The 12,573-nt window shown below is 41.5% G+C and overlaps 2 protein-coding genes across 52 annotated transcripts in view; one reads left to right on the top strand and one right to left on the bottom strand.

Annotated features, from left to right (window-relative positions):
* Positions 1–12,573, bottom strand: part of PRR14L (proline rich 14 like) — a 130,738-nt gene that overhangs the window by 92,958 nt on the left and 25,207 nt on the right. The gene's annotated exons all lie outside the window — the stretch shown is intronic.
* DEPDC5 (DEP domain containing 5, GATOR1 subcomplex subunit) overlaps positions 1–12,573 on the top strand; it is a 156,779-nt gene that overhangs the window by 24,463 nt on the left and 119,743 nt on the right. For all 50 annotated transcript variants that reach the window (XR_013522751.1, XR_013522758.1, XR_013522745.1 and 47 more), the window contains 4 exons: positions 1,156–1,217; positions 7,913–7,982; positions 8,625–8,697; positions 12,293–12,396. Coding sequence is in view for 38 of the 50 variants with exons in the window: in XM_078339077.1 (XP_078195203.1) it covers positions 1,156–1,217; positions 7,913–7,982; positions 8,625–8,697; positions 12,293–12,396 (309 nt within the window). In the remaining 12 variants the exon portion in view is untranslated. The remainder of the gene's footprint in view (positions 1–1,155; positions 1,218–7,912; positions 7,983–8,624; positions 8,698–12,292; positions 12,397–12,573) is intronic.

Consider the following 12,573-nt stretch of genomic DNA (forward strand, 5'->3'; position numbering starts at 1 on the left):
TCTAAGGAACTTTATCACTGTGAGAATAATCATATTTGGAGTTGGATTGTTCTCTTGTCCTGAATATACACTGCTTTTTTCAATAATCAAACCTTTTTTCAAACTTGCATTTTACCTTGAAGACACAGCCTCTTAGTAATGAGGCAGATACTAAATTTGGCTTCAAAAAATAAATAAACTTGGTTTTATAGAAAGTTGAGAATGAAGCCGAGCACGGTGTCTCATGCCTGTAATCCCAGCACTTTGGGAGGCCGAGGTGGGTGGATCATGAGGTCAAGAGATCGAGACCATCTTGGTCAACATGGTGAGACCCCGTCTCTACTAAAAATACAAAAAATTAGCTGGGCATGGTGGTGCGTGCCTGTAATCCCAGCTACTCGGGAGGCTGAGGCAGAAGAATTGCCTGAACCCAGGAGGCGGAGGTTGTGGTGAGCCGAGATTGCACCATTACACTCCAGACTGGGTCACAAGAGCGAAACTCCATCTCAAAAAAAAAAAAAAAATTAGCCGGGTGTGGTGTCAGGCGCCTGTATTCCCAGTTACTCTGGAGGCTGAGGCTGGAGAATCACTTGAATCCCGGGAGGTGGAGGTTGCAGTGAGCCAAGATTGCACCACTACGCTCCAGCCTGGGCAACAAGAGTGAAACTCCATCTCAAAAAAGAAAAAAGTTGAGAATGAAACCACTTTGTACATCTGGCTTTTATGATCTTGTTTTAAGATTTATAAAACAGGCCAGGTTCAGTGGCTCATGCCTGTAATTCTAGCACTTTGGAAGGCCGAGATGGGCAGATCACCTAAGGTCTAGAGTTTGAGACCAGCCTGGCCAACATGGCGAAACCCCATTTCTACTAAACATACAAAAATTAGCTGAGCATGGTGGCAGGCGCCTGTACTCCTAGCTTCTTGGGAGGTTGAGGCAGGAGAATGCTTGAACCCAGGAAGTGAAGGTTGCAGTGTGCTGAGATCATGCCACTATTCTACAGCCTGGTTGACAGAGGGAGACTCCATCACAAAAAAATTAAAAAGGGTGTTCAAAACATACCTTATTTTTAGTCCTGTTTCTTAGAGAAGCAATTGCTTGGAGAAGAATTTACTTAGAGAAGAAATGGCAAGCAAGAAATAAAGATTGTCCTTATCCTCTTTTTTTTTTTTTAGGGGATTTGTATTTTGAGAAAGCTGTGAATGGTTTCCTTGCTGATCTATTTACCAAGTGGAAGGTATGTTTTTCTTACACACTAAGTCTGATTGTGTAAACATTACTCAGTACAGATTTTTTAAATCAACTCTTTTTGTTAAGTTGCCCTAAATCGAGCTATCCTAGTGAAAACCCAGACTTCAGATTTAAATTATGCTAATCTCAATTTATGAGAATTTATGAAAAGCACACAGCTTACATCACACTTAATGGTAAAACACTGAAAACTTTCCCTCAAAATCAGTAACAAGATAAGTATGCTTGCTTTTGCTGCTGGTATTCAACATTATACTAGAAGTTCTAGACAGACCACCTAGGTAAGCAAAAGAAATTAAAGGCATCCAAATTGAAAAAGAAGTAGAACTGTGTCTATTCACAGATGATATGATCCTAAATGTAGAAAATCCTCAAAAATCCACAAAATAAGTATTAGAGCTAATACATTTAGCAAAGTTTCAGGATACATAATCAACATACAAAATCAATTGTGTTTCTGTATGCCAGCAATGAAAATCTGAAAAAATAAAATATTTAGAATACTTTATCCCGGGAGCTGTAAGACTAGTACACTAAAATCTGTGAGACACTGTGAAAGAAGTTAATGAAGACCTCAGTAAATAGTAAGATAACCTGTATTCACAGATGGAAAGACTTAATATTGTGGCAATATTTCCCAAAGCAATTTATAGTTTAATGCAGTTTTTGTCAGAATCCCAGTGCCTTTTTTTTTTTTGCAGAAATAGAAATGCTGATCCTACAATTCATGTGGAATTGCACGGGATCCTGACTAGCCAAAACAATCTTGTAAAAGAAGAACAAAGTTGGAAGACTCTTACTTCCTAATTTCAAAACTTAATAAAACCCACAATCATCAGAATAGTGTGATATTGGCATAAGGATAGATATATAGATCAGTGGAATATAATTGAAATCAACCCGTACATCTGTGGTCAGTTGATTTTAGACAAGGACATCAAATTCATTTAATGAGGGAAAGAATATTCTTTTCAACAAATTGTTCTGGAACAACTGAATGTCCATGTGGAAAAGAATGAATTTGGACCCTTACCTCAGATCATGTATGAAATGTAACCAAAATGAATCAAAGACTTAAATATAAGTGCCATAATCGGCTGGGTGCGGTGGCTCACACCTGTAATCCTAGCACTTTGGGAGGCTGAGGTAGGCAGATTAGTTGAGGTCAGATCAGGAGTTTGAGACCAGCCTGGCCAACATGATGAACCCCTGTCTCTACTAAAAATACAAAAATTAGCCAGGCCTGGTGGTGGGTGCTTATAATCCCCTTAGGTGGCTGAGATAGGAGAATTGCATGAACCTAGGAGGCGGAGGTTGTAGTAAGCCAAGATTATGCCACTGCACTCTAGCCTGAGAGAGTGAGACTCCATTTAAAAAAAGAAAAAACCTAAAATTATAAAACTGAACCAGGTGTGTGGTGGCTCATGGGAGGCCGAGGTGGGTGGCTTGCTTGAGCCCAGGAATTTTAGACCAGCCTTAGCAATATGGCAAATATTCTCTCCACAAAAAATATAAAAACTTAGCTGGGTGTGGTGGCCAAAAAAAAAAAAAATAAATTCTGTTTCCTTATTTTAAATAAAATAAAACTTTTTAAAAATAAGGAAACTCTAGCCTGTGGCCCAGGCTGGAGTGCAGTGGTGCAGTAACCTTTGAGTCCCCGCTTCAAGCAATTCTTCTGCCTCAACCTGCTGAGTAGCAGGGATTACAGGTGCCCACTACTATATTCAGCTAATTTTTTGCATTTTTACTAGAGACAGAGCTTTACCACATTGGCCAGGCTGGTCTCAAACTCCTGACCTCAGGCGATCTGCCTGCTTTGGCCTCCCAAAGCACTGGGATTACAGGCGTGAGCCACCACACCCAGACTAAAAAGTTCTATAATTTTTATTTATTTATTTACTTATTAATTAATTATAGAAATGGGGTTTCACCACGTTGGCCAGGCTGGTCTCAAACGCCTGACCTTAGGTGATCCGCCTTGGCTTCCCAAAGTGCTAGGATTACAGGCGTGAGCCAATGTGCCCGGCTTTTTTTTTTTTTGAGGTAGGGTCTCACCATCACCCAGGCTACAGTGCAATGGAATGATCATAGCTCACTGCAGCTTTGACTTCCTGGGCTCCAACGATCTTCCTGCCTTAGCCTGAGTAGCTGGGACTACAGGTGTTTGCTACCACACCTGGCTAACTTTTTAAAATTTTTTGTAGAGATGGAATTTTGCCAGGTTGCCCAGGTTGGTTTCAAACTCCTGAGCTCAAGCAGTCACCCACCTTGGCCTCCCAAATTGCTAGGATTACAGATGGAACTACCACGCCTGGCCAGGAAATTCCTATGACCTTGAATTTGGCAGTGGTTTCTTAGATATAACACCAAAAGCACAACATCCAAAGTAAAAGCAGATGAATCAGACTTTAAAATTAAAAACCTCTGTGCATCAACGGACATTATCAAAAAAGTGAAGGGGCCAGATGTATTGGCTCACATCTTTAATCCCAGCCCTTTGGGAGACTGGAGGTGGGAGAACCCCGTGAAGTCAAAAGTTCAGGAGTAGCCCAGGCAATGAAATGAAACTCTGTCTTTACAAAAATAAAAATAGAAAAAATATAGCTGGCTGTATTGGCAAATGCCTGTAGTCCCAATTACTCAAGAGGCTGAGGCTAGAGGATCCCTTGAGCACAGAAATTTGAGGTTACAGTATAATTGTACCACTGCACTCCAACCTGGGTGACAGGACAGTGAGACATTGTCTCTTAAGAAACAAAATAAAACAAACAAAAAGAAACCCTACAGAATGGGAGAAAATATTTGCAAATTATCTTCGGATAAAAGTCTATTATCTAGAAAATGTGTAGAACTTCTCTAACTCAAGAACGAAAAGAAAAAACCCTAGTTGACAAATGGGCAAAGGCTGACACATTCTCCATGATGTGATTATTTCACATTACATGCCTGTATCAAAACATCTTATGTACCCTGTTGTTAGAAACATCTAGTATGTGCCCATAAAAATTAAAAAATAGGCCGGGCGCGGTGGCTCAAGCTCGTAATCCCAGCAGTTTGGGAGGCCGAGGCGGGTGGATCACGAGATCAAGAGATCGAGACCATCCTGGTCAACATGGTGAAACCCCGTCTCTACTAAAAATACAAAAAATTAGCTGGGCATGGTGGTGCGTGCCTGTAATCCCAGCTACTCAGGAGGCTGAGGCGGGAGATTTGCTTGACCCAGGAGGCGGAGGTTGCGGTGAGCCAAGATCGTGCCATTGCACTCCAGCCTGGGTAACAAGAGCGAAACTCCGTCTCAAAAAAAAAAAAAAATTAAAATAATTAAATAAAAAAATAAAATGAAAACAAATGGGCAAAGGACTTGAATAGACTTTTTTTTCCGTAAATTTTACTTTAAGTTCTGGGGTACGTGTGCGTTTTTTTAAAGAATATATATAAATGGCCTACAAGTACATGAAAAGTTGCTCAAGATCATTAGTCATTAGGAAAAATGCAAACTAATACCACAGTGAAATGCCACTTCACACCCACTAGGATGACTGTATTTTTTATTTTTATTTTTGAGACAGGGTCTTGCCATGTTGCCCAGGCTAGAGTGCAGTGGTACAATCATAGCTCACTGTAGCCTTGATCACCTGGGTTCAAGCCATCCTCCCTCCTCACCTTCCTGGGTAGCTAGGACTACAGGCATGTGCCACTATGCCTGGCTACTTTTTAAAAAGTTTTTGGTGGAGATAAGGTCTCACTATGTTATCCAGGCTGATCCTGAACTTCTGAGCTTAAGTGATCTTCCCACCTTGGCCTCCTAATGTCCTGAGATTACAGACATGAACTACAGTGCCTAGCCCGTATTCTTTTTTTTTTTTTGAGACAGAGAGTCTTGCTCTATTGCCCAGACTGGTGGTGTGATCTCAATCTTGGCTCACTGCAACCTCCGCCTCCCAAGTTTAAGCAATTCTTGTGCCTCAGCCTGCCAAGTAGCCAGGATTACAGGTGTGCGCCACCCTACCCCGCTAGTTTTTGTATTTTTAGTAGAGATGGGGTTTTACCATGTTGGCAAGGCTGGTCTCAACTCCTGGCCTCAGTGATCTGCCCATGTTGGCCTTCCAAAATGGTGGATTGATTACGGGTCTAGCCCATATTCTTGACAGCATTATTCATATTAGCTAAAAAGTAGGACAACACAAATCACAAATGTTTGTCAGCTAAAGTATGGATAAATAAAATGTATATCCATACAAATAGTATTATTCTGCCATAAAGAGGAATGAAGTACAACATATACTACAGCACAGATGAATCTTGAACATATGCTAAATGAGAGAGGCTAGACATAGTGGATCAAATATAAATTATAGGATTTTATTTATATGAAATATCCAGAATAGGTAAATATATAGAAATTAGTGGTTGCCAGGGGCTAAGGGTAGGGAGTGACTGTTGAATCAGTTTGAGATTTCCTGGTGGGGTGATGAAAATGTTTTGGGTCTAAATAATGGTGATAGTTATATAACATTTGAATGTATTAAATGTTACAATAGCAATATTTATGTTTTATATATTTTGTCAGAGTTAAAAAATTATTTCATTAAATTATATCACCTTGATTTCACATGGAAACATTTTGAAGAAAAAGTATTTATTTGAAGTTACATTATGTAGTATAAAAGAGCAGAGTTTAGATTAAGGCTGGCTGGATTTTTAATGATCTCATTAGCTTTCTTTCTTTTTTTTTTTTTTAATTAGGAGACTGGGTCTTGCTATGCTGCTCAGGCTGGTCTTGAATTCCTGGGCTCCAGTGATCCTCTCACTTCATCCTCCTCAGTAGTTGGGACTACAGGCGCAGGCCACCATGCCTGGCTGATTAGCTTTTTGATCTCCAAGAGTTAGTCTATGAGGCTCCATTTCTTTAACTGCAAAATGGAGATAATACTAGTCCCTCTTTCCACAACATTTATGAGTTGAGACACTCATGCCCACATCAGCCCATTGTGAAGCGTTTTTCCTGTATATCACTTGCACTAAAATTAGATAAGGATGCTGAGTTTGGAGATCTTGGAGTCCAGTGAATTAATTGGTTGTCAGTGAAGGTCTTTTGTTTTCTAGCACTCTGCTCTTGGTACTGTGGCTTGTATTGAGAAATTTCTGTTCACTTGAGATACATCCATGAAAGGATATAAAGTGGCGTATAACGTGCCTTATATTATGTGCCTTATATAGTGAGTGTTGAATTCTGTAGTCATTAAGTGTACTTGGGATAAAGATGGGGTTGGTCAGTATAGGCTGTTGTCTTGAAAGACCCAGGAAGAACTGAAACTGAGCTTATGAGCTCTCTGGTGCAAGCCACTTTTCATGTTCATCCATAAACACCCTGCTTCTGGGCTGTTGATCTCCACACTCCATAGAGATGTTTATCTCATTAGTCCCCATCCCTGTCCGAAGGGAGTTCTTTGCTTTGGCTTATACCACTGAGTCTGGAGCAAATCACCACCCTCATCCTATGGCAGTAGTAGTGTGTGGGAGTGTCTTTGAGTCTTAAATTCATCACCATGGGTGCTGTTCTCATTCCTTAAACCACAGTTGTATAGAATTTTAAAAACACTGTACACTGGGCATTGTGGTTCATGCCTGTAATCCCAGCACTTTTGCCAAGGCGAGTAGATCACTTGAGCCCAGCCTGGGCAATATGGTGTAACCCTATCTCTCCTTTTCTTTTTTTCTGAGATGGAGTCTTGTTCTGTCATCTGGGCTAGCGTGCAGTGACACAATCTTGGCTCACTGCAATCTCCACCTCCCAGGTTCAAGTGATTCTCCTGCCTCAGCCTACCAAATAGCTGGGACTAAGGCATGTGCCACCATGCCTGGCTAATTTTTGTGTTTTTAGTAGAGATGGGGTTTCGCCATGTTGGCCAGGCTGGTTTCAAACTCCTAACCTCAGGTGATCCACCCACTTCAGCCTTTCAAAGTGCTGGGATTACCGGCATGAGCCACCACATCCAGCTGAAACCCTATCTCTACAAAAAATGCAAAAATTATCTGGGCCTGGTGGCATGTGCCTGTGGTCTCAGGGTGCCTGTAGTCTCAGCTACCTGGGAACTGGGAAACAGGGAGTTTCCCATTACTTACTGCTGAGTTGCAGTTTTCCAATCACTTTCCACATTCCAAGGTCACATAGTGGTAAGTTTTAGGGCCAGGACTCCATTTAGGTCTTCTGACTCCAAGCACTGCTGTGTCCCCTGCACTGTGCAGCCTATAGTTACATGAAGCTGTTCAATACTGGGCACTGCTGCTGAGCTGCCTAGGATTAAGAATACTATATGCAGCTGGGCCTCACGCCTGTAATCCCAGCACTTTGGGAGGCCAAGGCAGGCTGATCACTTGAGGCCAGGAGTTCGAGACCAGCCTGGCCAACATGGTGAAACCCTGTCTCTACTGAAAATACAAAAATTAGCCTGGCCTGGTGGTGCATACTATAATCCCAGTTACTCTGGAGGCGGAGGCAGGAGAATTGCTTGAACCTGGGAGGCAGAGGCTTCAGTGACTGAGATCATAACACTGCACTCCAGCCTGGACAAGTGCCTCAAAAAAAAAAAAAGAAAAGAATATTATGTGTCTGCAGGCTGCTTCATAGTGAGGTAAATCGAACAACTTTCAACCCTGTTTTTCTCTGTTCATGCTTAGGAGAAGAACTGTAGTCATGAAGTGACAGTGGTCCTGTTTTCTAGAACTTTCTATGATGCAAAATCTGTTGGTGAGTAACTCTTTCTCTCCTACAGTTGTTATTTTGTTAAGCTTCCCCCATCCCCACCCCAGCCATTTTCTTTCATTTTTTTTTTCTTGTTGCACTTTTCTGCCGTTCCCATCTTTTCTGTTATGAGGACAGGGTAAAAGGGAAAGTAGCACAGTCCATTAGTGGATACAGGAGGTCTGTGGGCTGTGATTCATCCTAAATTCAATTTAATAGATAGACAGTTGGCTGGGCACAGTGACTCACACCTATAATCCCAAAACTTTGGGAGGCTGAAGTGGGCAGATCACCTGAGGAGTTGAAGATCAGCCTGACCAACATGGTACAACCCCGTCTCTACTAAAAATACAAAAATTATCTGGGTGTGGTGGCATGTGTCTGTAGTCCCAGCTACCTGGGAGGCTGAGACAGGAGAATCATTTGAACTCAGGGAGCAGCAGTTGCAGTGAGCTAAGATCTTGCCACTGCACTGCAGCCTGGGTGACAGTGCCAGACCTTGTTTTGAAAAAAAAAAAAAAAAAAAAAAAAAGATAGACAGTTATTTTTATTTTTTTGTGATGTAAATCTGTAATCTAGAAGAGGAAGCTGACAAAACTGAATTTTGCTTCTCAACCTGAACTATATACTTCATTTTCTCTATTTCAGATGAATTTCCTGAAATAAACCGAGCCTCAATTCGACAGGATCACAAAGGGAGATTCTATGAAGACTTTTACAAGTGTGTTTGGGTGCTTTGCTATACCTTTTATTTATTTATTGGTTGTTTCTTTCCTAACTTGAAAAAAAGTCAGGCTGGGTGCGGTGGCTCACATCTATAATCCCAGCACTTTGGGAGGCTGAGGCGGGCAGAGGTCAGGAGTTCGAGACCAGCCTGGCCAACATGGAGAAACCCCATCTCTACTAAAAATACATAATTAGCTGGATGTGGTGGTGCATGCTTGTAATGTCAGCTACTTGGGAGGCTGAGGTAGGAGAATAGCTTGAACCCAGGAGGCAGATGTTGTGGTAAGCTAAGATCGATCAATTGCACTCCAGCCTAGGCAACAAGAGTGAAACTCCATCTCAAGAAAAAAAAGGACACAACAAAAAAGTCATTCTGGGCAACATGGCAAAATCCTGTCTGTACCAAAAAATGCAAAAAATTAGCAGCCTGTGGTCCCAGCCATTTGGGAGGCTGAGGGTAGGAGGATCACTTGAGCCTGGGAGGTGGAGGTTATAGTCAGCTGACATCACACCACTGCACACCAACCTGGGTGAGAGTGAGACCCTGTCTCCAAAAAAATAAATAAATAAACCTTTTAACTTTGAAATAATTTTAGATTTACAGAGAACCTTCAAAGATAGCAGATATTCTTTGCTCTGTTTCCTCTAACATTAACATTTCATAACCGTTACATTTGTCAAAACTAGGTTAACATTGGTACATTACTATTAAGTAAATTTAGACGTTTTTCAGATTTTAGCCGTCCTGTACTTGCTGTCTGCAATCCAAGATACCACATTGCATGTAGACCTTCTAAATGTTTTATTGTAAAAGATTCTGACATGCAGAGAAGAGCAAATAATATAATGAGCCCATATACCCAATACCTGAAGTTAAATTATTATTTTGCCATATTTGATTCATCTGGTTCTTTCAGTTCCACTGACTAATTATCAATGTAAAAACATTTTATTCCTATACATATTCAAAAATGGCATTTTTATATCTGACTATTGTATCATTATCATGTTTAACATTATTATTATTTTTTTTTTTGAGATACAGTTTCACTCTGTCCCCCAGGCTGGAGTGCAGTGCTGCAATCTTAGCTCACTGCCAACTCCACCTCCCGGGTTCAAGTGATTCTTGTGTCTCAGCCTCCTGAGTAGCTGGGACTACAGGTGCCCGCCACCATGCCTGGCTAATTTTTTAATATTTTTAGTAGAGACGGGGTTTTGCCTTGTTGGCCTGGCTGGTCTCAAACTCCTGACCTCAGGTGATAGGCCCACCTTGGCCCCCCAAAGTTCTGGCTCCCAGGAGCCACTGTGCCTGGCCGACACTGCTACCTTATTTAGATGATTATCAGATAGTAATAGTTATCATTTTTTCAGGACTTATCATGAATGGGGTACTCTTCTAAGCACTTTACATGACTTGATTCATTTAAATATTACAGCATTCCTGTGGGATATATACTGTTACCCATTTTTCATATGTGGAAACTTGGACACAGAGTTTCAGTAACTTATTCAAAGTCCACAAAACATTGAGTGGTGGAGCATGGACCTGACACAGTCAATCTAGTTCAGAGTCTATGCTTTTTGACCACTGCATTCCTCAGCCTCATACTGATTATACTTTATTTATTTATTTATTTTTAGAGATGGGGTCTCTCCATGTTGGCCAGGCTGGTCTTGAACTCCTTACCTCAGGTGATCTGCCCACCTCAGCCTCCCAAAGTGCTGGGATTACAGGCGTGAGCCATCGTGCCCGGCCCTGATTGTACTTTAAATTATTTGTTGACCTTCTGTTGGATCCTGTACCACTTGGAGAATTTTATGACAGTGATGGGCGATTGCCTGTACTGACACCTCCACTCATCCCATTATGCAGATGAATTCTGCATACCTCTAATTCAGTGAATTAGTCCATCTGCCTGGACCTCCCAAAATGCTGGGATTATAGCTGTGACCCACTGCACCTGGCCGATGAGGTTCTCTTTTTACATGTTTTAAACTTTCATATTCTACTTTCTGTATCACAAATCCTAATCCATGTTAAACGCAACTATTTCCACAGTATCATTTTTTATTTCTACATAGAAATTACATTAGGTTACTATTGTTGAAAACTAAGGTGACTTTCAGCTTTTCACTATTCTCAATAGTATCACCAGTAAACATTCTTACAGATAAGTTTTTAAGCATATCCTTAGTTTTTAGGATAAATTACCAGAAATGGAGCTATTGGGTCAAAGGATAGTCTGTTTTTGTTGTTGTTCTTGTTTTATCTTTTTTTTGTTTTATTTTTCTGATTTTGATAGTCTATTTTTTAAAGGCTTTCTATTTTGTGCAGCCCATGTACCCTCCAAAGTCGAATATCCTGTTTTTCTAGTAGCTATTTCTGTGTCCTCACCAACACTGAATGCTCTTTTTTTTTGAGACGGAGTCTCGCTCTGTTGCCCAGGCTGGAGTGCAGTGTTGCGATCTTGGCTCACCATATCCTCTACCTTCTGGGTTCAAGTGATTCTCCTGCCTCAGCCTCCTCAGTATATGAGACTACAGCCACGCACCATCATGCCAGGCTAAGTTTTGTATTTTTAGTAGAGACAGGGTTTCACTATGTTGACCAGGCTGGTCTTGAACTCCTGACCTCATGATCTGCCTGCCTTGGCCTCCCAAAGTGCTGGGATTACGGTAGTGACCCACCGCCCCTGGCTGCATACTTTTTTTTTTTTTTTTGAGATGGATTTGTACTCTGTCTTCCAGGCTGGAGTGCAGTGGCTGGATCTCGGCTCACTGAAACCTCCACTTTTCAGGTTTAAGGAGTTCTCCTGTCTTAGCCTTCTGAGTAGCTGGGATAACAGGTGTCCGCCACCAAGCCTAGCTAATGTTTGTATTTTCAGTAGAGATAGGGTTTCACCATGTTGATCAGGCTGGTCTGGAACTCCTGACCTCAAGTGATCCACCTGCCTCAGCAGCCCAAAGTGCTGGAATTACAAGTATGAGGTACTGTACCTGGTTCTCCATTTTTTTTTTAATGTTTTTTTCCCTGTTGGATTGGAAGAAAAGTAAGCTCACTGAGTCTTTTTTCTGAGACAGAGTCTCACTCTGCACCCAGGCTGCAGTGGTGTGATCTTGGCTCACCATACTCCAATTATATATTTCTGAAACCTTGTAAGGGAACTCATATTCTGTATGTAAAGTTACTGTATTAGCCTATTTTCTCACTGCTATAAAGACATACCCAAAACTGGGTAATTTATAAAGAAGCAAGGTTTAATTGACTCACAATTCCACATGGGTAGGGAGGCCTCTGGAAATTTAAAATCGTGGTGGAAGGCAAAGGGGAAGCAAGGAACATCTTACCATGGTGAAGCATGGTAAGAGTCAGTGCAGGGGAAACTGCAGCTTTTAAACCATCATATCTCCTGAGATCTCCCTCACTATCACAAGAACAGCATGGGGGAAACTGCTCATTATCCAGTTACCTCCCACCAGGTTCCTTCCTTGAGACATGGGGATTACAATTCAAGATGAGATTTTGGAGGGGACACAGAGCCGAACGATATCAGCTGCTTAATATCCTTTTATGATAATACTCTTTTCAGAGTAGTGGTACAGAATGAGAGAAGAGAAGAATGGACTTCACTTCTTGTGACCATTAAAAAACTCTTCATCCAGTATCCAGTGTTGGTGCGGCTGGAACAGGCAGGTACTGCATTCATGTAATAGAAGGTTCGGTGGGGAAAGGAAATGTAGGAGGGGTCTGGGAAACAGAGGAGATTTGTGTGGTTTCCCATTGCCATGTGTAGTTTCTGTTTCTGGTCAGGTTTCTTTTTCCAGTTGGATCCAACTGTACATTTTATATACAGTAAGTTCAACAATGTCC

The sequence above is a fragment of the Callithrix jacchus genome, chromosome 1 (genome assembly GCF_049354715.1).
Source record: "Callithrix jacchus isolate 240 chromosome 1, calJac240_pri, whole genome shotgun sequence".
NCBI classification, from domain to species: domain Eukaryota; kingdom Metazoa; phylum Chordata; class Mammalia; order Primates; family Cebidae; genus Callithrix; species Callithrix jacchus.